Raw genomic sequence first — 25,072 nt, 5'->3', positions numbered from 1 at the left:
TACCTATTTTTTCTCTGTTTGATTTCTGGGTTTTAAAAATTATTTTTCAGGGGATAATGCTTAATAATAGGATACATTCTTTATATATAAGGACACATTTAAAGAGGAATATTTCTTCTTGTGGTGGTTGCCATTTCAGTGGATGGAAATACAGAATTAATGAGTGCAATGAGATGACTTTGATTCCCAAGACCATCAGGTAGCTTTATTTCATTCTTTATTGTTCATGATGTCATGCAGAGATGTGTTGTTTGAACCATAGGTAAGTATAATGAAAAAGGTTGGATGACCTCTCTGAACCCATGGCCACTCTGGAGAACTTCATAAGGGTTCAAGAATCACTTTACAAATGCAAAGGATAATCCAGTATTGACTCAACTGATGAAACAAACAAAATAGAGACAATCTCCAAATATCAAGTCATTATTGCCCCTTTGAAAGATATACGAGCCAGTCACTTAGTGGGCTGGTTTCACCCAATATTGTTTTGATTGTTGGCTTAATTTTCTCTAAAGATAGATATTATGAGGAAAAGGAGGCATTAAAGAGTTGGTGCTATCGGTAGAACTCAGTGTCTATCCATCCTCAGAAGGAGAATTCATTGACCCTTCTCAATTACCACCACCAAGTCCTAGACACCTGACAAGGCAGGAGTTCTTACTCATAAAGACAAGTCCCCCATCACCCCTGGAGTGAAGGAATTATAATTGCTTGGAAAAGAACACATCTGCTTTACAAAGGTGTCTGAGACACTGACCTAGTGGCATATCGCCCTGTCCCTTCAAAATTGGAGAATTCCTGATTGAAACATATAATAAAATGCTAGAGTTCATCTATTTTATAAGTCTAAAAAACTAATACATTAAGATTTTGGTGTCTCTGGTGTATTTCAAAAAATGAACTAGTATTTTCTAAATGTGTGTGTGTGTGTGTGTGTGTGCGCGTGTGCATGCGTGTACGTGCATTCTAACTGCTTAGCCATTCATGAAGGCTTTTCATAGAGCCATAGTATCATCAAAATTGGAAGGGGCATAGCGGTTGTCTAATCAAGCAGTATCTGCTTCAGTGCAACAAATGGAAAGGTAGTATATCCCATAGGTAAACATGATTACATTTTAGAATGTTCTCTCTTATGCCCCCTGGTAGATAGATGCTCTGACTTTGGTCAAGTCTCAGCCTTTTTGAGCTTTGGCTTCTCAATTTATAAAATAGACATGCTGTTACACAACTTGTTGTGAAGATCGTGAGATATTATGTGTCCCAACTAAACTGTACTGGCTGTATAATTCAAGCATTATTTTAATTAACTTCTGTTAAACCTACTAAGAAGCAAAACATTGTTTTCCAAATGTAAGAATAATAATAATAGTAACAATAATAATAATATAGCTCATAGGTGCTGAGTAGCCATTAAAAATGTTTACAACTTTCTATGCATTATCTCATCAAAAGGAAATTACAATGTGATGAAAATGTTCTGAAATTAAATAGTGGTGAGGGTTGCACAACCTTGTGCATATACTAAAACCACTGAAACATATATTTTAAAGGAGCCAATTTTATGATATGTGAATTATATCTCAATTAAAAAAAGAAAATTGTATGTGAAAGAGTTTTAGAAAATTGCAAATGTGCAGGTGATCTACAAAGTGCCATGAAGGATACAATGAGGCATAAGTCAGTCTTTTTTCCTACTCGAGTTTTCTATAATATGGTTGAGAAGTTAAAACAGATGCATAAAAACTAGCACCTAAAGCAGTGTGTGAGGGAGGCTGTCATAGGTTTACGAAGAGTATTAGATACTCAGAAGACCAGGAGATACATGTAGGCCTCCAAGAGGATAGTATCACTGTCCAGGATATAATTTCATGGAATCAAAGGAACTCTAGAATTCTGTAGAATGGAGACCAATTAGAAAAGACACACTAACCCTTAATGGAGATTGATGGGAAAATTAAAATAATGTTTTCTTAGAATATATTACCCCTAAATGAGATCTTTCTGATGTGGCATCACCGATGATCTCACCCACTTCTGGTTTCTTGCTATGTGGTGCTATAAAATGTAATTAGCCAAAAAGAAAGATGCACTTCACTACTGCCCCATATCTGACTCAGTCCTTTGGCTTCAAAATCTTTTTCCTGGAACATGTGAACAGTTGAAGCCATTCTTTTTTTAGAAAGCCCCTCCAACATGATCAGGTCCCAGAACTGATATTTATTAACTCTATGATTTGGGACACATTATTTAAACTCTCTGAGTAGATAGAAAAAAAATAGCACTCAGTCTTCATGTTGGCCGGGAGTTTTAAGTGATAAATTGTATAGAGCTCAATGTGTCTCACACAGTGAGCACACTGGTATGCAGAGCCTGGGAAGAGATGGGAGACAAGGGGAAAGATCTTCTGTGTCCTTGCGTGTCTTTGGTATCCACAATGTGTATTATAGCTGTCTATACACAAGCTTGCTCCTGCCGCACATTTGAAGGCTCCCTGAGGCCTCTCAGAGTAGTTCCCCATGGTGCACCCTGCTCCCCCTTTTGCTGTTCCCTCAACTGTTTTGTGGGTGTGAATATTTACATGCATGATTTGTCTTCTTGATTTGATTGAAAACCTCCTGTGAGACGGAGAACACATTTTATATGTTTGTGCGGTCTACACACTTACATAATGCAAGATGCCTGTTATATGTTCAATTTTTATTTATTAGCTAAATAAACAAAAAAAATATTACTCAGTAGGGGAAAGTGAGAGACAAGGCAGCAATAGCTTCTTGTTTTTGAAATGATGTGTGTGTGTGTGTGTGTGTGTGTGTGTGTGTGTGTGTGTGTGTGTTTGGGGGGAGGTATACATTTCCAGCTTAGTGCCAAGTTAAAATAACTAAACCAAAACCACTCTTTGACCATCTAGACTGGTAAACACAGTTTCTACCAGATAGTAAGACCTCTTAGTCATTCATTTAGCAATGTATCTGGGTGAAATTAGCAATTATCCGAATCAGTGTGTTTGTTTTGAGGTGAGAAAACAGGTGGCTGTCTAACACACGCTGCAGTGTTACTTTATCCCAGCAATAGTGACTGTAGGCCCCAGAGTCCCCCTCAGGCCTTAAAACCTCCTTTCCCTGGTGAGAATTAGTCTCCAGAGGAGCAAAACATAACATTCAACCTGACTTCGATTTCGGTTGTCGATGTAAAATTGGACCATGGGAGTTGTTCTGTATTCTGAAATGAGCGTTAAGCATTCAGTGTATTTGAAGGCATTGTCAAGTTTTATCCAAAGTGGGGCCCTGGAGTATAGGACCACATTGTGTTGCACAACAGAAGTTTGTAGACCATAAGCAAGTCTCCTTGCTAAATCTACATGCCATCCTGTGTTGCACATTTGTTCATCTTGTTTGTTGATACTCTAAAAGTATGGTAAACAAAAAAATAGCAAAAGATAATTTTTTTTTTCATTTTTGGTTGCTTTCCTTGACATAGTCAAGCCACACAATTCTACCTAACAACCCCAGAAAAGAGAAAAAAAAATCAGTGGACATATCTATATGCCATATACAGGATAAATCTTTACATTTATGTATTCTGTTTTACCTATTTCATATGCATATAGATTGAAATATATCTGCATCTATAACATACAGACATCTTGCTTGAAGTATGCCCCAGATATCAAGTACACCATTAAGTCTTTACCTTGGTTACAACAAATATTTTCAAGTGAATATGTGATTGCATATGGAATTAAAAGGTGTGTGAAACTATGGTACCACTTGCTAGAACGTTCATGTTCCTTCCCAGTGTTATCTTTCATGTTGCCTTCTAACTTGGTTTAATAATATAATCCTTATTCAGAAATGAGCTTTTGTGAAAAAATCAATAATTACCTTTGTCACTATTTATTTAATGAATCCATGGAAAGACTTCATTAAATTATAAATGCCTTGTTACTGATATTCTCATAATAGATTTTTGAAATTATATGTGAGCCAGTTATCTATTTCAAGGAAAATACAATGTTGAAAGATCAGTACATGTCCAGTGAAATTACTGCTGGTTTTGCTAATACAATATTCATGAGAATTTGCTGGAGACAATCACATTTAATCCCAGAGAATAAGAATTTGAAATGGATTCTTTTAAATGTAATTATCCATTGGCAAGAAAGTTTAGCAAGTTTTATTGTTTATGTAATTGAAATGATTTGCTATTCTGTCAATATGGGGGAGTGTTTTGAGAATATTTACAGTTTCTGAGTGGAATCATAAATACTAATTCTCTAAATATGCTTCATATTAATATTTTGTGGTTTATGTGCATTTTTAATATATTTGTTTTCAGGGCAAAAATGGAGTCTGTGGCTTGATGCAGCTTGGATAGGGTAAATAAAGTCTGATTTCATGTAGCATCTGTTGTCTGAATCTACTTGGGTGGTATTTAGTCTGTTCTAGCTGACTCTGGAGTCTGAATCCATGAAAAATCAATGATCTTGGAAGTCAAAGGACCTAATCATCATATATTCAGGAAAGGATGGGTGTTATTTAAGTCAGAAGTTCTCTAAGCATCACCAACCCTCATTGTTTCTTAATTGTTTGTTTTACTATGTTGTAAGAAATGAATCCCTGCAAATTCTAGAGATTTCTATACCTTAGAAAATAATCATTTTACATTTCATATTGCTGAAAAAATGTAGGGACAAAGCAAAGGGACTTTTTCTCAGAGTTTGGTGCATCTTGTAACTTTGGCATTATAATGCTTTTATTTCTAGAATTTGAATCTCCTTAACAATTAGAACTCTGATAATAAGGGACTATTGTAGCCTCCCTATCAGAATAAGTAGGGAACCTTCAAAATTTCTTTCAGTCTATCCTGGGATAGGAAACATGTCTGTAATAGAAGAAACCCTAAAACAGTGGAAACTCCAGAGTAACAAATATCCTTAAGCACTTGTTACATTGAAAAAGCTGATTCCTACAATGCAACAGGAATTTAAATCTGGTGTTCTATGGAATATTTCTTCTTGACCCCAGGGAAAGTCTTAACACTACATTTGTCTCTTTTAGATAGTTAAAAAAAAAGGTCATCCATTCACTTTTACGCATAGGAAGTAATTTCAGTGCACTCCTTTGTAATACTAAATACAACTTCAGTTAAAGCCAGTTTATTAGCCCTGCTTGGGTTGCCTTGGAGCGGCCACTTATACTGGATGAGGGGAGGAAGTTGTTTCTCCTCTTGTTTCAGTGATGTTCACTTCTCCTCCTTCCTGACTCCTCCACAGGAGGAGGAACCAGGAAAAGGAAGAGAAGATAAGGGTCCTCCTTGATCTTACTTGGCTAATACAATAGCAGCCATCTAGCTGGACTTAGCCAAAACTAGAAACTGACTCTGGGAAGGGGCACTTTTGGGGAGGCTTTTTAGTGGGTTTTTCAGTGCTCTTAACCACATCACTGGACTTTTTTTTTTTTTACCTGTAATTCCCTTAAGGTAGGTAAATGCACCTTCTTCAGGTAGTCATTTAGGATTTCTGTGTCAGTCCACCCCTGCAACTTCAGGTTCCTTCAGTTGTCTTCACTGCTCATCTCCACCACACCCACTCATCCCAACTGGTGGCCCTTTTGAATGTGATACAACACAATTCTATGCTGGCTCTCTAAGCCATGGGTAATGCTCACCTGTCACTTGTTCTAACAAACTCTGATGCACAGGTGCAGTAATAGGTCTTTGCTCTGCCATCAGAGGATCAACAAGCCATAGTCCCTTCCCTTGAAGATTTCTCAGGCAAGAGTCCAATCCCAGGCAGGAGCAACTAGGATTGCTGACTATCCTAACCACTGCAACCAAGTTCCAGGAGATGAGTATCAAACTTTCTGAGATGTTTCAGTGAAGTCACATTCCCCTGCACTTGAGATAAGGGAAAAGTAGCACCTTCCACCTTTCCAGGTACCTGGAAATTACTTCACAGTCCAATGGTCTCCAAAAATCCTCTTCTAGTTATCCATCTCTTCTTGGCCTTTCTCTCTTTTATAATGGGCTGAAAATAGGTAATTAATTCAGGGTCCCAAAAACAATTTTTAGTGTTCTCCTTTGCAAGTTGTATACCTCATTTTGTACAATGGAAGTAGCAGTCTGTTTTTTGTCTTATTACCAGCCCAAGATTGCAGCTGAAATTAAGACAAAGAAATCCATTCTAACATCCTGTAACATCTGCATATCAGTTGCTTACTGTCCACTATAAAATTATTTTAAACACATATTGATGGATACATATGTAAAATCTGCAAAGCACTATATGAGGCCCCGTGGTGCTCCTACTCTAGCAGGAAAATGAACAGGTAGCCAGAACAGCTAGATTAACCAAATCTGCTAATTGCAGTTATAGGATGACCCAGCATTCCTCGAATTTAGCTTGCCATAATCATTAGAAGCACAAAGTGCATTCTCCAAAGTGGGAATGCTTGGGTTTCAATCACAGCTTTTCTCTTTGTAGCTGCATGACCTTAGCTGAGTTCCTGAGTCAGTCTGTGCTTTAGTTTACTCATCTGTCAAATGGAGATAATGTAGTACCTCTCTCATGGGGCTGTTATGAGAAAGATCAAAGTTATTACTTATAAAGTACTAGGAATAGAATAGTATAAAGGTATTTGTTAATCTCTTAAATAAGATTCTTAATTTTCTTCCTATTAGTTACATCATACATGTTTTAAAATATGTATTTATCATGTTAAGTAATTTACTGAAAGTGAGCAAATTGGAAATCTTCCAAAATGAGGAGATAATGATTGCTTGCACAAAAGGCCTGTGCTAAATAAAAATTGTCTAAATAATGTCTCCACAGGCCCTTGGATTAAGTTTCAGTTTTCAGGGGAATCCAGCTGTTTGTGTATCACTGGAATCATTCTACAAAAAAAACTGGAATGTCTTATAATGGCATATATTTTAAAGTAAGGATTCTGAGAAATGTGCTAGACAATAAAAATAAATCTAGAGAGAAAAAGTACACCTCAAGTGTATGTAGCTTTAAAAATTACTCTGCTCTTGGATTTTGAGTTTCCTAATAACCAAAGTTAAAAAGGAAATATGAGGGGCGCCTGGGTGGCACAGTCGGTTAAGCGTCCGACTTCAGCCAGGTCACGATCTCGCGGTCCGTGGGTTCGAGCCCCGCGTCGGGCTCTGGGCTGATGGCTCAGAGCCTGGAGCCTGTTTCCGATTCTGTGTCTCCCTCTCTCTCTGCCCTTCCCCCGTTCATGCTCTGTCTCTCTCTATCCCAAAAATAAATAAAAAACGTTGAAAAAAAATTAAATAAAACAAAAAAGGAAATATGATTTAAGTCATATTGTCCCTGAAGCCTAAAAACAAATCAAAACACACAAATTAAAGTCCATACTAACTCAGTATAAGAAAGATATCCTTTATGAATAGTAAAAAGCAGAAAAAAGAAAAATGGAAACCTTTGCATGTGACTATGAAAAGGACAATACGCAGTGTCCCACATAGTATCTTCAAATACTTCTGTTTAGTTAATGCAATTTTATACAAGATTTTTTTTGAAATAACTCTCAGCGTAAGCTGATGCCATGCATACTGTTGCTGCCTATTCAGTGATGAGAATCCAGTGAGAGGTTAAGAGGATGTGGTCCAAATATTCAGGTTTCCGATATTCTGATTATAAATTTCTACAGGAATGGATAGATTTTATGTCCTTTAGACCCCTATCCCCCCCATGTTGTTCCTCGCAACTGAGGTCTGATGAAAGGTGAGCTGCAGACAGTTTGAGGTGATGTACTCTGACAGGGGTCTGCAGTGTCTGTATTCTATGCTGCTGATTAAGGGCAAAACCATATGCTTTACAAAATCAGCTGAGCTCCTGGTAGAGCTGACAGAACTGCTATTAGAGAATGTTTCTCAGAGCAGAGAACATATGCACACACTTCTCTTTGCAGCCTCATCTTGTGAAATTCTGAAGTTAACAGCAACAAAGTTTGCACTTAGAATGATTTTAATGCCAATTTGCATAATCCATTAGAAGTTAATTTTATTTTTTAATGTTTATCTATTTTGAGAGAGAGAGAGAGAGAGAGAAAGAGAGAGAGAGAAGGGGAGAGGCAGAGAGAGGAAGAGAGAATCCCAAGCAGGTTCCATGTAGTCAACGCAGAACACAACGCAGGGCTCGAACTCATGAACGATGAGATCATGACTTGAGTCGAAATCAAGAGTTGGGATGCTTAACTGACTAAGCCATCCAGGTGCCCCTTGAGAGGAAGTTAAATATATATATATATATATATATATATATATATATATATACACACACACACACACACACACACACACACACACACACACATAACTTAGTTATAAACCAAAAGTGGGGGCCTGAATTCTCATTCTGGTACCTGTCTATTGTCACTTGACCTTGAACAAGTCATTGTACCTTCCCGTGTCATAGTTTCCTCATTTGTAAAATAGAGAAATTGAGTAAGTTTCAGGCACTTAGCATTTGATGACTCTTTTCACGAATAAGGACTAAGAAACTGCACACACGAAATGCCTGTCAGCGTGTTCCATATCTTTTAGAATGATTTCCTATATTGTGAATATTTATCATTCCACTCTAAACAGACTTAATTGCTGTGTTTTTGCCAGTTATTAATGAAAGAGAGAATTTCTTGCCTCATTTGTTTATGTGTGTGTGAAACGGAGAGTGGAGTAAAGAAACTACATTAAAGAACGTGACAGGATGTCCTTCCCCACAGGCAGCTGTGCACCTTTTCTGGGGCATCCTCTGGGAGGAAAACAGTTCAGTTCTCTAGAAAGTGTTTCTATTGGCATATCAACCATCCATGAAAGAGATGCTCCAGATTGACCCAAATGTCAAGAGTCTTGCTTCTAATATATGAATTTTTCAGAAGTAAAATTAGAGGAAAGTAACCATTGTCTGAAGCATGTTCTTGAACAATACACTGTATGTAATGTTTTGTTTAAATTTGTGGCTTCCTAGAACAGAGACTAGGAGGGTGATTGAGGGTAACTACATGACAAGAGAAATGCATCTCAGACGGCCTACGTATATATATGTAGTGATAAAAAGAGTCCAAGATGAACTTCATTGAACTGTGAATATTTTGAGGGAAGTGATTACACACAAACACACACACACGTGATTTTACACACACACACACGTATACTTATGTCTGAATCTCTTTTTTTAATTTTTTAAAATTTATTTAAACTAAATTAAAAAAATTCATCCATTTCTGACTTCCCTCACCCCCTACTTCTTGGAATCACCAGTCTATTCTCTGTATCTGTAACCTTGGTGTGTGGTTTGTTTTAGATTCCACATATAAGAGAGATCATGTAGTATTTGTCATCTCTGACTTATTTTACTTAACATAATATTATTTAATTATTTAATATTTAACTTACTTAACATAATGCCCTTGAGGTCCATCTATGTTGTTGCAAATGGCAAGATTTCATTCTTTTTGATCGCCAATATTCCAGTGTGTGTGTGTGTGTGTGTGTGTGTGTGTGTGTGTGTGTGTATACACACACCATATCTTCTTTATCCAGTTTTCAGTTGATGGACATTTGGCTATTGTTGATAGCACTGCTGTAAACATTGGGGTGCATGTGCCCCTTTGAATCAGCATTTTTGTATCTTTTGGATAAATGCCTCATAGTGCAATTGCTGGGTAATATGTAGCTCTATTTTTAATTTTTTGAGGAACCTCCATCCTGTTTTCCAGAGGGGCTGCACCAGTGTGCATTCCCACCAACTGTGCAAAAGGGTTCCTCTTTCTCCATATCCTTGCCAACATCTGTTGTTGCCTGAGTTGTTAAACTTAGCTATTCTGACAGGTGTGAGGAGGTATCTCTTTGTGGTTTTGATTTGTATTTCTCTAATGATGAGTGATGTTGAGCACCTTTTCATGTGTCTGTTAGCCATCTGGATGTCTTCTTTAGAAAAGTGTCCATTCATGTTTTCTCTGCATTTCTTCACTGGGTTATTTGTTTTTTGGATGTTGAGTTTGATAAGTTCTTTATAGATTTTGGATACTAACCTTTTATCTGATATGTCATTTGCAAATATCTTCTCCCATTCCATTGGTTGCCTTTTAGTGTTGTTGATTGTTTCCTTTCCTGTGCAGAAGCTTTTAATCTTGATGAGGTCCTAATAGTTCATTTATGTTTTTGATTCCTTTGCCTGCAGAAGAAGACGCTGTGCCTGAGGTCAAAGACATTGCTACCTGTTTTCCCTTCTAGGATTTTGATGGTTTCCTCTCTCACATTTAGGTCTTTCATCCATTTTGAATTTACTTTTGTGTATGGTATAAGAAACTGGTCCAGTTTTATTCATTCTTTTGCAAGTTGCTATCCAGTTTTCCCAACACCATTTGCTGAAGAGACTGTCCTTTTTCTATTAGATATTCTTTAATGCTTTGTCAAAGGTTAGTTGACCATACATTTGTAGGTCCATTTCTGGGTTTTCTATTTCTTGTTCTATTGGTCTTTTGTCTGTGTTTGTGCCAGTACCACACTGTCTTGATGATTAAAGCATTGTAATACAGCTGGAAGTCCAGAATTTTCATGCCTCCAGCTTAGGTTTTCTTTTTCAATGTTGCTTTGTCTATTCGGGTTTTTTTTCTGGTTTCATACAAATTTTAGAATTGTTAATTCTAGTTCTGTGAAGAATGCTGGCATTTTTTGATAGGGATTAATTGAATGTGTAGATGGCTTTGGGTAGTATCAACATTTTAACAATATTTGTTTTTCCAACCTATGAGCATGGAATGTTTTTCCATTTCTTTTGTGTCTTCTTCATTTTCTTTCATAAGCTCTCTGTAGTTTTCAATGTACAGATCTTTAACCTCTTTGGTTAGTTTTATTCCCAGGTCTCTTACAGTTTTTGGTACAATTTTAGATGGGATCCATTCCTTGATTCCTCTTTGCTGTTTCACTATTGGTATATAGAAATACAACCAGTTCTGGTACTTTGATTCTATATCCTGAAACTTTGCTGAATTTATGTATCAGTTCTAGCAGTTTTGGGAAAGTCTTTTGGGTTTTCCACATACAGTGTTACATCATCTGTGAAGAGAGAAACTTTGACTTCTTCCTTGTCAATTTGTATCCCTTTTATTTCTTTTTGTTGTCTGATTGCTGATGCTAGGACTTCCAATGATATGTTGAACAACAGTGGTGAGAGTTGACATCCCTGTCATGTTCTAGCACATCGAGTACTTCCTGCCACTCCCTTCTGGCCCACCAAGTTTCAGTGGACAGGTCTGCTGCTAACCTGATGTGTCTATGCTTGTAGGTTAAGGACCTTTTGTCCCTAGCTGCTTTCAGAATTCTCTCTTTATCTTTATATTTTGAAAGTTTCACTATGATGTGTCATGGTGTTGACCTGTATTTGTTGATTTTGAGGGAAGTTCTCTGTGCATCTTGGACTTGAATGCCTGTTTCCTTCCTCAGACTAGGTAAGTTCTCAGCTACATTTTGTTCAAATAAACTTTCTGCCCCTTTTTCCTGCTGTTCTTCTGGGACTCCTATGATGTGGGTATTGTTTAGTTTTATGGAATTGCTAAGTTCCTTTTTGCTCTAATACTTTCCTTTCCCTCTTCTTTGCTGCTTCATTTTCTTCCCATAATTTTATCTTCTATATCATCTATTGTCTTCTCTGCTTCTACAATCCTCATTGTGACTGTATCTATTCAGCTTTGTATCTCAGTTATACCATTTTTTTAAAAATTTCAGCCCGACTGGTTTTTAGGTCTTTGATCTCTGTAGCAAGGGTTTCTCTGGTGTCTTCATAAGCTAGTAGTCTTATGGCTTTTGTTCTAAATTCTTGTTCAGATATATTGCTTATATTTTCTTTGAGCAAGTCCCAGCCTGTGACTTCTTCTTGACCTTTCTTTTGGGGAGAATGCCTCTGTCTTGTCATTTTGGCTAAATTTCTATCTTTTGCATGTTTTAAAAGCTTGACATGTTTTCTGCCCTTGAGAGTACTACTATATTTAAAAGGGGTCATACACTATCCAGGGCTTGGCTCTTCAGGAAGTGTTTCTGGTGTATGTTGTGTGCACTCTGCTGTTGCAGGTTGGCTGCTCTTTCCTACTGCGTCGGTACTCTGCGGAGGTTCTCCTTGCTTGTAGTGGGATGTGTTTGGACCTTAACTAGATGTACTTTGATTTGTTTGTTGAAGTAAACCTTGCACCTGCCATGCTAACTCCTGCCAACTGTGGAGATCCTTCTGCCACTCTACAGATCAATTTCCTGGGTGTTCCAAGTGATCTGACCTCAATACAGCTGTGTTTGAGGAACAAGAACAGCCCAGCGCTCTTCTACTTCTCTGCCATCTTAACTATTCCCCCCAGGTTCCCTTTTCATTTTGTTGATGGTTCCCTTTGCTGTCCAGAAGTTTTTTAGTTTCATGTAGTCCTACTTATTTATTTTTGCTTTTGTTGTTTTTCTTTTGGTGACAGATTAAAATAATCATCACAAAAGACATACCAAGGAGCTTACTGCTTATGTTGTCATCTAGGTTTTTTATGGTTTCAGGTCTTATATTCCAGTTTTTGATACATTTTAAGTTAATTTTTGTGTATGGCATAAGATAGTGGTCCAGTTTCATTCTTTTGCAAGTGGCTGACTAGTTTTCCCAGTACCATTTATTGAAGAGACTGTTCTTTCCCCATTGTATATTCTTGGCTCCTTTGTTGTAAATTAATTGGACATAGTTGTGTGGGTGAATTTCTGGGCTCTCTGTTCTGTTTCATTGATCTATGTGTCTGTTTTAATGCCAAATACCATAGTGTTTTAATTACTGTAGCTTTTTAATATAGTTTGAAATCAGGGAGCATGATGTCTCCAGCTTTGTTTTTCTTCCTCAAGATTGGCTTGACTATTCAAGGCCTTTTGTGGTTCCATTCAAATTTTAGGGTTTTTCTATTTCTGTGAAAAATACCATTGGAATTTGGATAGGGATTGCATTGAATCTGTATAATGAATGCTTTGGGTAGTAAGGACATGGTAATGATATTAATTCTTCTGATCTGTGAACATAGAATTTCATTCCATTTATCTGTGTCTTCTTCAATTCTTGTCATTAATGTCTTATAGTTTTCAAATATACAGATCTTTTTTCCCCTCCATGCTCAAATTTATTCCCATGCATTTTATTCTCTTTGATGTAATTGTAAATGGAATTGTTTTCTTAATTTCTCTTTCTGATAGTATATTATTAGTGTAAAGAAACACAAGAGAGGGGTGCCTGGGTGGCTCAGTCAGTTAAGTGGCCGACTTCGGCTCAGGTCATGATCTCACGGTCTGTGAGTTCAAGCCCCCCGTCGGGCTCTGTGCTGACCACTCAGAGCCTGGAGCCTGTTTCAGATTCTGTGTCTCCCTCTCTCTCTGACCCTCCCCTGTTCATGCTTTGTCTCTCTCTGTCTCAAAAATAAATAAATAAACGTTAAAAAAAAAGAAACACAAGAGATTTTTGTCTATTGATTTTGTATCCTGCAACTTTACTGAATTTGTTTTTTTTTTAATTTTTATATTTTACATTTATTTATCTTTGAGAGAAAGAGAGAGACAGAGCACAAGTGGGAGAGGGACAGAGAGAGATGGAGACACAGAATCTGAAGCAGGCTCCAGGCTCTGAGCTGAAGTCAGACGCTTAACCAACTGAGCCACCCAGGCGCCCCTGAATTTGTTTTTTAGTTCTAGCCATTTTTATGGAGTTTTTAGGATGTTCTATATATAATATTATATAATCAGTAAATAGTTCCAGTTTTACTTCTTACTTTCCAATTTGGAAGCCTTTTATTCCTTTTTCTTGCCTAATTGCTGTGGCTAGGAGTTTCAATAATATGTTGAACAAAAGTGACAAGAGTGGATATTCTTGTCTTGTTCCTATACTTAATTCTTATTAAATGCTGACTAATCACTATAACTTCATACAATTCTTTTTTGTCCCCTCCTTCCTTCCAGCACCAAGGAAAAATTGGAGTTAAATTTAATGTTGGGACAGATGACATCGCCATTGAGGAGTCCAATGCAATCATTAACGATGGAAAATACCATGTAGTCCGTTTTACAAGGAGTGGTGGCAATGCCACATTACAGGTGGACAGCTGGCCAGTGATCGAGCGCTACCCTGCAGGTAAGCCAGTGAATGTGTATCGGGGGAAGATTTTATGAAAAACAAACTGGAAAACAAAGCACTATTTTGCGTCCGTTTCACCAGATTGTGGGTTTTCTGAGAAACCATCAAGTATTTATTGGACTTTAAAATCATGTGAATGTAATGCTGTCCTAAACTGTTCTTGATACAGTGTACAAATGGCATTTTGTAGGAGAACTTGAAGGCACACTTTATCGTTTGCAAAATTCAGGACATCAGTGAAACCAGAAAAATGCACACATAAAAGGCACAACATGTCAAAGCTCTTTTTACTGGATCCTTGCATTTGAACAAAGGAAAGGCTTTGTCAAAAGTAACAAAGTTATATTTAAAACTGAGGGAGGGAATATTATGTATTTTTCTCTGAAAAAAAGTAGGACCAGGTGGTTCCTTTGATGGTGCAGAGCTGAAACTCATGAAAGGTGCAAGAGGACCATGAGGCAAATAGAGAAACAGTAAAAGAACAATATATAGTACTATAAGTCACCCGTTATAAGTACGTGTAAGTAAATGAAGTTTGTTTTCACTGCCATATAACCATATGGGAGTTTCACAAGGATTCTGTGACACTAGCATTATTCATTTCACGTCTATAAAATGAATGTCAAGCTATTATAGATAAAATAAAAATTACCTTTTTTCATTGTTAATCAGCTTATCAGATCTGCATTATTGAAACAAAGGAAATAAAGACTTAAACTAGTTTTACTTGTGGTTGCATATATTCCCAATTAAAAAAAAACATGTTATTTTGGGATGCCTGGGTGGCTTAGTCGGTTAAACATCCAACTTTGGCTCAATTCATGATCTCACAGTTTGTGAGTTCAAGCCCCACATCAGGCTCTGTGCTGACCGTCTGCTTGGGATTCTCTCTTTCTCCCTCTCTCTCTGCCCCTCCCCCCTTTCTCTTTTTCAAAAATAAATAAACTTTAAATATCATGTTATTTTAAAGTAAAATACAAATTAAAAGTATACTTGTATTTCACTTCAATTATTATCACTATATTTTAGTACAAGAGGTTACTAAACACATCAGCCTCATTTCTCTCTGCTCCCCTTTTAGCTACAACTGACTTGTACAACAGATTTATAGTAGTGTATAAAGAAAATATTTAAAAAGAAATTTTCATTTTGCACAATAAAAATGATTACCAAAATGCATATAAGCCTCTGTTGTAAGCATTTGTTTCTTGGAAGAAATAATATGAGGAAATAACTAACTTATTAATAAAGATCTCAGTTTTTCTTAATACTGACTCACAATTAGGAAATGTGTAATGAAATGTCCGTGGTGCCCTCCTGGAACTTTTCTGATTTATATATTTCTACATCTTCAGGCCTCATTTCAAACCTATTCTGTAAAACTGGTGCTGTGCAAATATTTGCTGAATTAAGTGTGATAAAAAAAAACCCAGCTCTATGACAAAATTCAGAAGCAAGCACATTAATAATATGTCCAGGGCTCATTATAATACTGGCAAATAGTAGGCAGTCAATAAATATTTGCTGAATTGATGTCCTGGGAATTATCCCTACAATTACAAGAATGTACACCTTCCTTTACCATCTGTAATGGATTGGAAGACTTGGAAAGAAAGTAACTCAAATATGTCACATAGACCCTGCTAATACTGCATTTACTGAAATCCTAGTAGAAGGGTATTTTTCATAAAAAGTACACCTTTAGTGGAATTATGGAGAGTAAATTGGTGAATTTTCCAAAATACAGATTAATCAATACCTGTTTACTGAGAGGAAGTTATTGCACTGGACACCATGAAATGTGTAAAGTAGGGTAAGGTCTAGGCTGTGTCTCTGGGGGTTTTGTCATCTGTGAATAATAGACCTGAATATGTAAATTGACAAATTCTGTTACTATTATAGTAGCCCAGCAATGTTTCACCAGTTAATTTGTTAAAATTATTTCATTTTAGTAACTTTTTACTTTTATCACATTTTTATCACATAGAGCTATTTTTTAAGAGCTCCTTTTTAGAGAATGCTAGTGGTGACCTACAAGAGGAGAGAAGTCCCACTCTCAAGTTAGTTGGAGAAAATCTGTTTTAAACTAAGTTTAAAATATCTATATCTGGACCTTATTTTATTAATATACATAATGTGTCTCTAAATGAGAAATACAATATGCATTTCTCAAGCATAGATAACCAAAACCTAGTTTTCTAATGCATTAATGCATTGAGATAAATATTTTATATTTTCAAAAATTTCTATGCCTCTTTAATATATTTTATCTGATTGACAGTCTTTTAATTGTACACTTACTAGATACTATGTACTAGGTATATTTCAAAAAAGACATGATCCTGTGGCAAGCTAATGTCCAATTTAATACTGGAATAAGGCAGTACATTACTTAAGTCAGCAAATAGTTGTATATTTTTCTAGACTAAAATTTGTTTAACACACATATAATGTCTCATTTACCAATTAAATGGATGCCCAGTATAGGGAACATTGTAAAATATATTTAAAGATCAGAAACTGACAATATCCTGATAATTAAGGGACAATCTTTAGAAATAGTTATTTTAGATGCAACCTCTTTTATATTTAGAAAAAAAAAGGCGCATACAAAGATTCTATTCTACGCTTTCAGTGAAAAGTATTTGAGATAATATTAATTAATCAAGAGTGAGCAAAGTCACAGTTATTATGGAAGATACAAGCAAAAGTAAAACACAGAATCTGTCCTCAAGAAAATTAGAGCACTTGTGAGGAATTTCAACATATACATGTAAAAAGTTCATGATGAATATGTAAAGAACTCAGGGGATCACCATTGTTATCAAGTATTTTATTAATCATCTGTTCTGTGTGCATTTCAGCATGATATTGAGGTAGGAAATAAGCCATGAAAATTTCAAAGACTTTCTTCTTTTGGAGCTGTATCTGCAACAATGCTGTGAAGGCTGAATACAAATTTAGAAGTGTGTGTCATCTAGATTAAAGTTTTTAGAACAAAGTGATTTTATGTATGAGTTCATTAGAAATGTCTAGTATATGTCTTTTATATTGGTTTGTGGTATCACTACTTTTATTTTAAAGTTTTTTATGTTGTTATTCTTCATTAGAAATACAGCTGCACTAATGCTTTTACCACCAAATCCTATAATCAGAGAAGCAGGAACCAACAGACTATATTTGGTTCCTTTTAAAGTGCCTGCACTGCAAAATATAGGTAATAAGGATTGAAATTAGTAATTAAGTATAGCACTTAACCTTCCATTATACGGCTTTGTGGTAAGTGCTTTTATATGAAGCAATTCATCTGGTAGCAACACTATACTTTTAATGAAAAGCACCTAAAGCATTGACCAGTGGTATTACCCTATAATTGTCTGGAAGGCTTTCATAGAGAAACTAATTAGTAGAGGTAGATTTTATGCCCTTTTGGAGTATTTGAAATATTCTTTTAACCCAACAATTCATATTTTAGAATAAATATTGAATTTTCTGAATAACAGACCCACTTTTCATTCTTTTCTGTACATGGAGCAATGTATAGGAATAATATTGTGCAAGCCATTTAAAGTTGAGAAACCATTTATTAGTGCTTATTAGTCAAAGCTCTAGAATATAATGCATCATTGATATCTGATTTGTTCCTAATTACAATTATGTAGCAAAATTTCTCTCGCAACAAAAATAGATTTCCTTTTCTCATAATGTTAATCCACAGAATTTAACATCATCTTATTCTTTGCCCAGACTAAAGATTGCTCCAGTTAAATCACAGTTACCCTTGAGATTAAACGTTTGAGTTCATTTGTCTACCAGCATGCCAAAAAATGTCCTTTGCACAAGGCCGAATATTCATTTTATTCATGTCAAATGAATAAATCAAATGAACAAATACTTAAAGGATATGCACTACATTAAAAGGACATACTAGGTTTACCATCTGGACACAAAGATACATAAAAAATGTTGGCGATTAAAAATATACCATCTGAGGGGCGCCTGGGTGGCGCAGTCGGTTGGGCATCCGACTTCAACCAGGTCACGATCCCGCGGTCCGTGAGTTCGAGCCCCGCGTCAGGCTCTGGGCTGATGGCTCAGAGCCTGGAACCTGTTTCTGATTCTGTGTCTCCCTCTCTCTCTGCCCCTCCTCCGTTCATGCTCTGTCTCTCTCTGTCCCAAAAATAAATAAAAAACGTTGAAAAAAAATTAAAAAAAAATATACCATCTGAGAAAATACAAGACGTATCATATAACATTTGGCTAATTTTGGATGGACAAATACAAAAAAGGTAGGTTTTAAGGAAGAAGAAGCCATTTTGAAGTAAGTAGGCTAGTAAAACTATGAAAAAAATAGGAAACTTGATTTGGATCTTGAAAGGCTTGATTTTTACCTAGAGGGTGGCATGAATTTATTTTAATGAGATTATCAAGAAAAGATAGAGACAGAAAGTATTTAGAAAGCTATTAAACAGTCCGGATGTCAAAAGATGAAGGCCTAGAGTAGAGTGTAAGAAAATAGAGAATAACAGAATACGATGGAAAATCTGGTCAATGACTGAAAAGAAGGAGAGTCATTTCCACTTTTTAGTCTCTTTCTCTCATCAGCAATTTTCAACGTTTTCTTGCTGCAGTGTGTCACCAGACTGCCCCAAGTAAACAGTGAGATGGAAATCTATGGTAGGAATGAATAGAGAAGTCAAAGACATGTTTCTTGCTTGCTAAGAGTTTAGTCTTTTAGGGAAACAAGGATTCAGAAAACCCACCAATGTCAAATAAAATAGGTTAACTTCAAAATTACTAGTGAAGAGAAAACATGGTTTTCTATGATGGTATAACAAAGCAGATTATTTAGGAATAGGAAAGTTTAGAAGAGAGGATGGCCCAAGAAAAGATTCCATAGAGATGGTGTAGATATTTTTTGCATTACCATCACTTTGGCTCAAAGATCTTATTGATATTATCTCTAAATCTTGATTTTGTTTTAATCTTTGAAAGTTGGTAAAATATTTGAGAGCTCAGGAAATTCATCGTGATGATTTCCCTTTGAATTCTATATACTTAGTTTAGGTTAATTCTATACACTTAGTTTAAGTTGTCAGTAATTATTGACTATCTGTTTGAGTCATTCCATCATTTAAAAGTTTCCTAGTTGCTAAAAGGTTGGTTAGTTTGATGATATTGGTGTTTTTATTTACTTTTAATGAAATTTTTGCTATGTATGATGTATTGAGAAAATCTGCATTTGTGATCATAGCATAAAAAAGAGAAGGAACTTCACAGATCCTTCTATTTCAGCTCCTTCATTTTACAAACAATAAAATGGAATCTTTGAGAGGTTGGTGGATTTAATCAGAATCACTTTGCCAGTTAGTGGCAGAGCGAAAATTATACTTGGGAATTCTTGTTTACCAACTTTGTGTACCTTATTTTATACTATCTGGAAGATAGAAACCAGAATGAAGATAAATCATTAGATAAATCCTTCAACATAGCAAGGCATACTCTTCATAGCTAAATATTAAGATGACCTACACGATTGGTCATGGTTGTACATGTTAGTCCATGTCAGAGTCCATTACTTCTGCTGACCAACACAGACACATACACAAACCTATCTTATGAGTGCTAAAAAATAACACATAGAAAAACATTTTCTTAGAAAAACCATAGTTAGTTACCCAAAGGATACAAAAATGCTTTTTAGAAGGGGCAAATACATAAACTTTAAAAAATAAATGTTTAAAAAAAGGCACCTGGATGTGGCTCAGTAGGTTAAGTGTATGACTTCAGCCAAGCCCCATGTTGGGCTCTGTGCTGACAGCTTGGAGCCTGGATCCTGCTTCTGATTCTGTGTCTTCCTGTCTCTCTGTTCCTTCCTTGCTCACACTCTGTCTCTCTCTGTCTCAAAAGTAAATAAACATAAAAAAAATTTACAAGGGGCACATGCACCCCAATGTTTATAGCAGCAATATCAACAAGAGACAAATTATGAAAAGAGCCCAAATTCCATAGACTGACAAATGGATAAAGAAGATGTGGTGTACACACACACACACACACACACACACACACACACACACACACACACTGGAATATTACTTGGCAGTGAAAAAGAATGAAATCTTGTCATTTACAACAATGTGGATGGAACTAGAGTGTATTATGCTAAGTGAAATAAGTCAGTCAAGGAAAGACAAATATATTTCACTCATATGTGGAATTTAAGAAACCAAACTGATGAACATGGGGAAAGGAAAGCAAAAATAAGAAAAACAGGGAGGCAAACCATAAGAGACTCTTAAATACAAAGAACAAACTGAGAGTTGCTGGAGGGGAGGTAGGTGGGGGAAGGACACTTGTTGGGATGAGCACTAGGTATTATATGTAAGTGATGAATCACTAAATTCTATTTCTGAAATCTTTATCACACTGAAAAAAACAAACAAACAACACCATAGTTATTTATCACTGAATTTTTGAGTCAGTAATACTCATTAGGAGGCACTGGTTATTTCTTAATCTCACTTTTGTCAAATCTCACATTTGACATTTGTCACATGTCTTGGTTAAATGTATAGATATGGGAAATGCTTGATGGAATTTTGTTTCCCTCCTACAAAAGTAAGGCAGTGAAAATATAACTCTCTATGGAAACTGATTAATCATAGTGAAGATTTGAATCATTCTTTAAATAAAAACTAATTTTTGGTACAGTCCAACAGAAGACATGGTAACCGGTATTTGTCACATAGTAGGCTACTTAATGAATAATTTTTGGAATAAATCCAGTTTCCTCATTCAACTTCTATGTAATAACATTGTCTTTTGCTCATGGTTTTTAGGCAAATATGTACATGGATGAATATTTATATGAATATATACATTTTGGCTTCTGTGATATAGTTAACTGTTACTAATTCAAATTTTCCAAAGTAAAGCTTACACAGTATGAAATATATGAAACTTCAAACACTGTAGCTATGTTAGAATTAGTAACTAAAATTCTGTCTTTTCTAGCATTAATATCTTCTTTAATGGTCATTTTTTTGAGACTTTGGGGCTTTTCTTAATGAGGAAAAATTATAAATTTTTTATTAAGCAGTATATTAAATACATCTGCCTAAAGTGTGAGCTACAGAGAGATTGTATCCAAGGAGATGGAAAGAAATGGTACCTTCTCTGACTTCTCACTCATTCATATATATTCTCAGCAACCTGTATTTTTTTTTAAGTCAAAGAGTTCTTACAGTTACTAAGTCAATCACATTAGGATTTTTAATTTTTTGACAAAAGAAAAAGAAAGTTCCTCTGATAGCTTGGTGGGCTTTGGAATCACTTATACCACACAGGCTAACAAACATAGATAATATAAATAAATATAAATAGCCCTTCATGATTTTCATAAGATTTCCCTTTATCTTTTTGTTCCCCATTATTGTTTTCAGTGTACAATCTTAGTACTCTAAATTCTTATCGTAATTAAGGTACATGTTGATCCCACTCCTGAAAAATATGTTAAACACAAAATGGCATTACCATAATTTTAAGTAAGGATAGCCAAAAGTATTAACTGAAGAACTGGGTTCAAGGACTTTTCCCCAAAGGTATTGATAATCAGGTCAATGAATCTATTCACTGGTTACAAAACAATGAATTACTAATGTTACATAAAAAATTTGTTGCTACTACAAATGCACAATTTAGTTTTTAGGAGCAGAGGTAGAAAATGTTTAAAGTAATAGCTAAAGTGTGAAGGTCAGAGATACTACCTTTTTTTTAATTCTAGTTTCTTTTTTTAAATTTTTTTAATATTTTTATTTATTTTTGAGACAGAGAGAGACAGAGCATGAGCAGGGGAGGGGAAGAGAGAGAGACACAGAATCCGAAGCAGGCTCCAGGCTCTGAGCTGTCAGCACAGAGCTGGACATGGGGCCTGAACCCACAGACTGTGAGATCATGACCTGAGCCGAGGTCAGACGCTCAACCAACTGAGACACCCAGGTGCCCCCAGAGATATTACATTTTTAAGGATCTTAGGCTTTCAGGAAACTTCACAGCTTTTCCAAGTGTTTTGGTTGATTTTGATAAGATTTATAGTTTTTTAACAATGCTTTTATAAACTTCGTCAGTATCCAAAAGTATCTTATATCCCACTGCTTATAATTACTTGAGTGCAATGGAAGATCAGTCGTGTTCCCAACTCAATGAACCATTCTCTTAATTCTTTCTCAAACACTCTTACTCCTTATTTTCTCAAGAGCTTTTTATTAAAGTGCCCAGGTATATTTAAATGCTTCTGTGATAAATACAGATAACAACTAGTACTTTTGTGTATAATTAAACAATTTAAAAAATTCTACCAGCTGTTTTTCCCTTTCAGTTCTTAATGTCACCATTTGAATGCCAGCTGTGAGCCAGACTCATATTTTGTGTAGTATTTCCTTTTCTTATCACATACCTACTTTTCTTATGTTGTAAACTCAGGAATAAATTGGTATTAAATGTCACTTGATGGTAAATAATCACGGTTTTTTCAAGAGGACACAAATTAGCAAAAAGATAAAAATCTCATATCCAGATGTTGAAGCCCTATATAGACTTCATATGAATACAAACATTAGGTAACTATCCTCAGTTTTAGATATTAATCTATATCAATTTTTCTATTATTTTTTTTTATATTTGAGAGACAGAGAGATACAGAGCATGAGCAGGGAAGGGGCAGAGAAAGAGGGAGACATAGAATCCAAAGCAGGTTCTAGTCTCTGAGCTATCAGCACAGAGCCTGACATGGGGCTCAAATCGGTGAACTGTGAGATCGTGACATCAGCCAAAGTCAGATGCTTAACCAACTGGGCAACCCAGGTGCCCCTTTACCAGTTTTTCTTAATTTTTCTTCCTCTATGAGATGATGATGAGGTAGGACATCTTATCTTTAGAAAAATACACATATATCTGCATTTAAACACAGTAATGCATATGATTTTTTGGGGTTGTGTTTCAACATCCCATGGCCCATTTACCTAGATTTCAGAACTTGTGCTCTGGGTGATCTTGAGGATGTCAATTTTAGAGGAAAACAAAACAAAACAAAACAAAGTCTGTGTAATGAACACAGAGTAACCTCCTATCCAAATAAAGTATGCTTCCAGTGAAATGTAGCTGCCCTTTATAACCTTCTAACTATGGATGTAGCCCTCTGGATTAGCCTCTTCTAACTCATATAAAATCTTTTTTCTTTAATAGAACAAGCCCAACTTTTGTACTTCCACTTTAGAAAAACTTAGTTCTTCCAACATGATGATAAGAATGTTGTTATCCTTCTAATAAATGTATTTCAAGCACTGATATTATGCTTTATATAATTCTGGCATCAGTGCATTGCATATTAAACAGCCTCAAAACCAAGAGGCATGATTTAAGGCTCTCATGTGGAGAGATCTATTTGTAAATTATCTGAGGATTGTGAAGTGTGATGGCGAAATTACAGTGTCCAATGTGTTCAAGATAAAAATGATTATTAATCTGACATCTTTGGAAAGTGTTATCATTATTATGAGGACAAGTTAATAAAGCCCTTTGCATGTATAGAAGAAACTTCAGAACCCATGGAGGAGGACAATTTCTCTCTTTTTATCCCCTTACTAGATAATTTTTCACTTTTATATCATTACTTTTTTAATCTGTATGGTTTATTTTCTTACATATGTACTTAACTCACTCCAGGAAAATACTGACAATCCATTCCTTCCTTTCCACCAAAAACAAACTCTCAGCATCAAAAATGTTATAACCAATTAAGTTAGGTGAATGTAGGAAAATGTACATTCCAATTTCTGTATTAAGAACTACCGCAAATGTGGCAAATAGATGCCATTTGAGCACTATCTAAGGTTCATAATTTTGAAAAAAATCCAGAGCAAAGATCAACAAACTTTTACTGTAAAAGGCCAGGTAGTAAATATTTTCATCTCTGTAGGTCTCATGAGCTCTGTCACAATTACTCAGCTCTGCCATTGTAGCTAAAAGCAGCAGTAGTAATAAGCAAATGAATGGCTGTGGCTGTGTCCTAGTAAATCTTTATTTAGAAAAATAGGTAGAGGGACACATTTGACCTGTACACCATAATTTCTTGACCCCTGATATAAAGGCATAACAGAAGGATATGGGGACCAATCTGAAGGAGCTCCTACATGCCAGAATTGGAGTTATTTGAACAGCAAATTAAATGGATATAGCACTGGATTATAATCCAGATAGTGAAATAAGTATCCATGAGCACATATTGGTATTAATAAGTAACTGAATGGACAGATGACAGATAGGTAGATACATGGATATATAGGGGAGCAGGAACAGTTTTGCTTTTTGTTTCGTTTGTTTTTTAGAGAGAGAGAGAGCAAGTGAGAAAGCACAAACATGGGAGAGGGGCAGAGGGAGAGAGCCACACTCAGTGTTGAGCCTGACTTGGGGCTCAATCCCATGACCCTGGGATCATGACCTGACTCGAAATCAAGAGTCAGATGCTCAGCTGACTGAGCCACATAGGTGCCCCTAAGGAGAGTTCTTTCTTACAGAATAATTCAATTAGCAAACGTAGAAGGATTATGGAAATAGAAATTCAGCATTACAACTTCAAAGTAACAATTGTTGAGGGTAAGATTCACCAACAGATGCTAAAATTAGTGCATAAAAGTTGGAGTAGAGACTAGTAATTTATGTAGTGTAAAAGTATCTCCTTCAAGGGGAAAGTAAAAACCTTTCACAGAGAAATTCAGTAGAACACCTTAACCAAGTAATCAAATTAACCATCATCATTATTAAGAAATATTGATTTATGTACCTCATGATATAATATACTGAGAAAGTATTCGCAACAAAAATTCGCCTCAATCTAATCATGACAAA

General features: G+C 35.8%; 1 protein-coding gene across 26 annotated transcripts in view; it reads left to right on the top strand.

Moving 5' to 3' along the window:
- NRXN1 (neurexin 1) overlaps positions 1-25,072 on the top strand; it is a 1,120,881-nt gene that overhangs the window by 934,981 nt on the left and 160,828 nt on the right. For all 26 annotated transcript variants that reach the window (XM_053200575.1, XM_027072472.2, XM_053200578.1 and 23 more), the window contains one exon: positions 13,990-14,161. In XM_053200575.1, the coding sequence (XP_053056550.1) occupies positions 13,990-14,161 (172 nt within the window). The remainder of the gene's footprint in view (positions 1-13,989; positions 14,162-25,072) is intronic.

The sequence above is a fragment of the Acinonyx jubatus genome, chromosome A3, assembly GCF_027475565.1.
Source record: "Acinonyx jubatus isolate Ajub_Pintada_27869175 chromosome A3, VMU_Ajub_asm_v1.0, whole genome shotgun sequence".
In the NCBI taxonomy this organism is placed as follows: domain Eukaryota; kingdom Metazoa; phylum Chordata; class Mammalia; order Carnivora; family Felidae; genus Acinonyx; species Acinonyx jubatus.
Note: the sequence above shows the minus strand (reverse complement) of the source record. Positions and strands in the feature narration are given on the sequence as shown.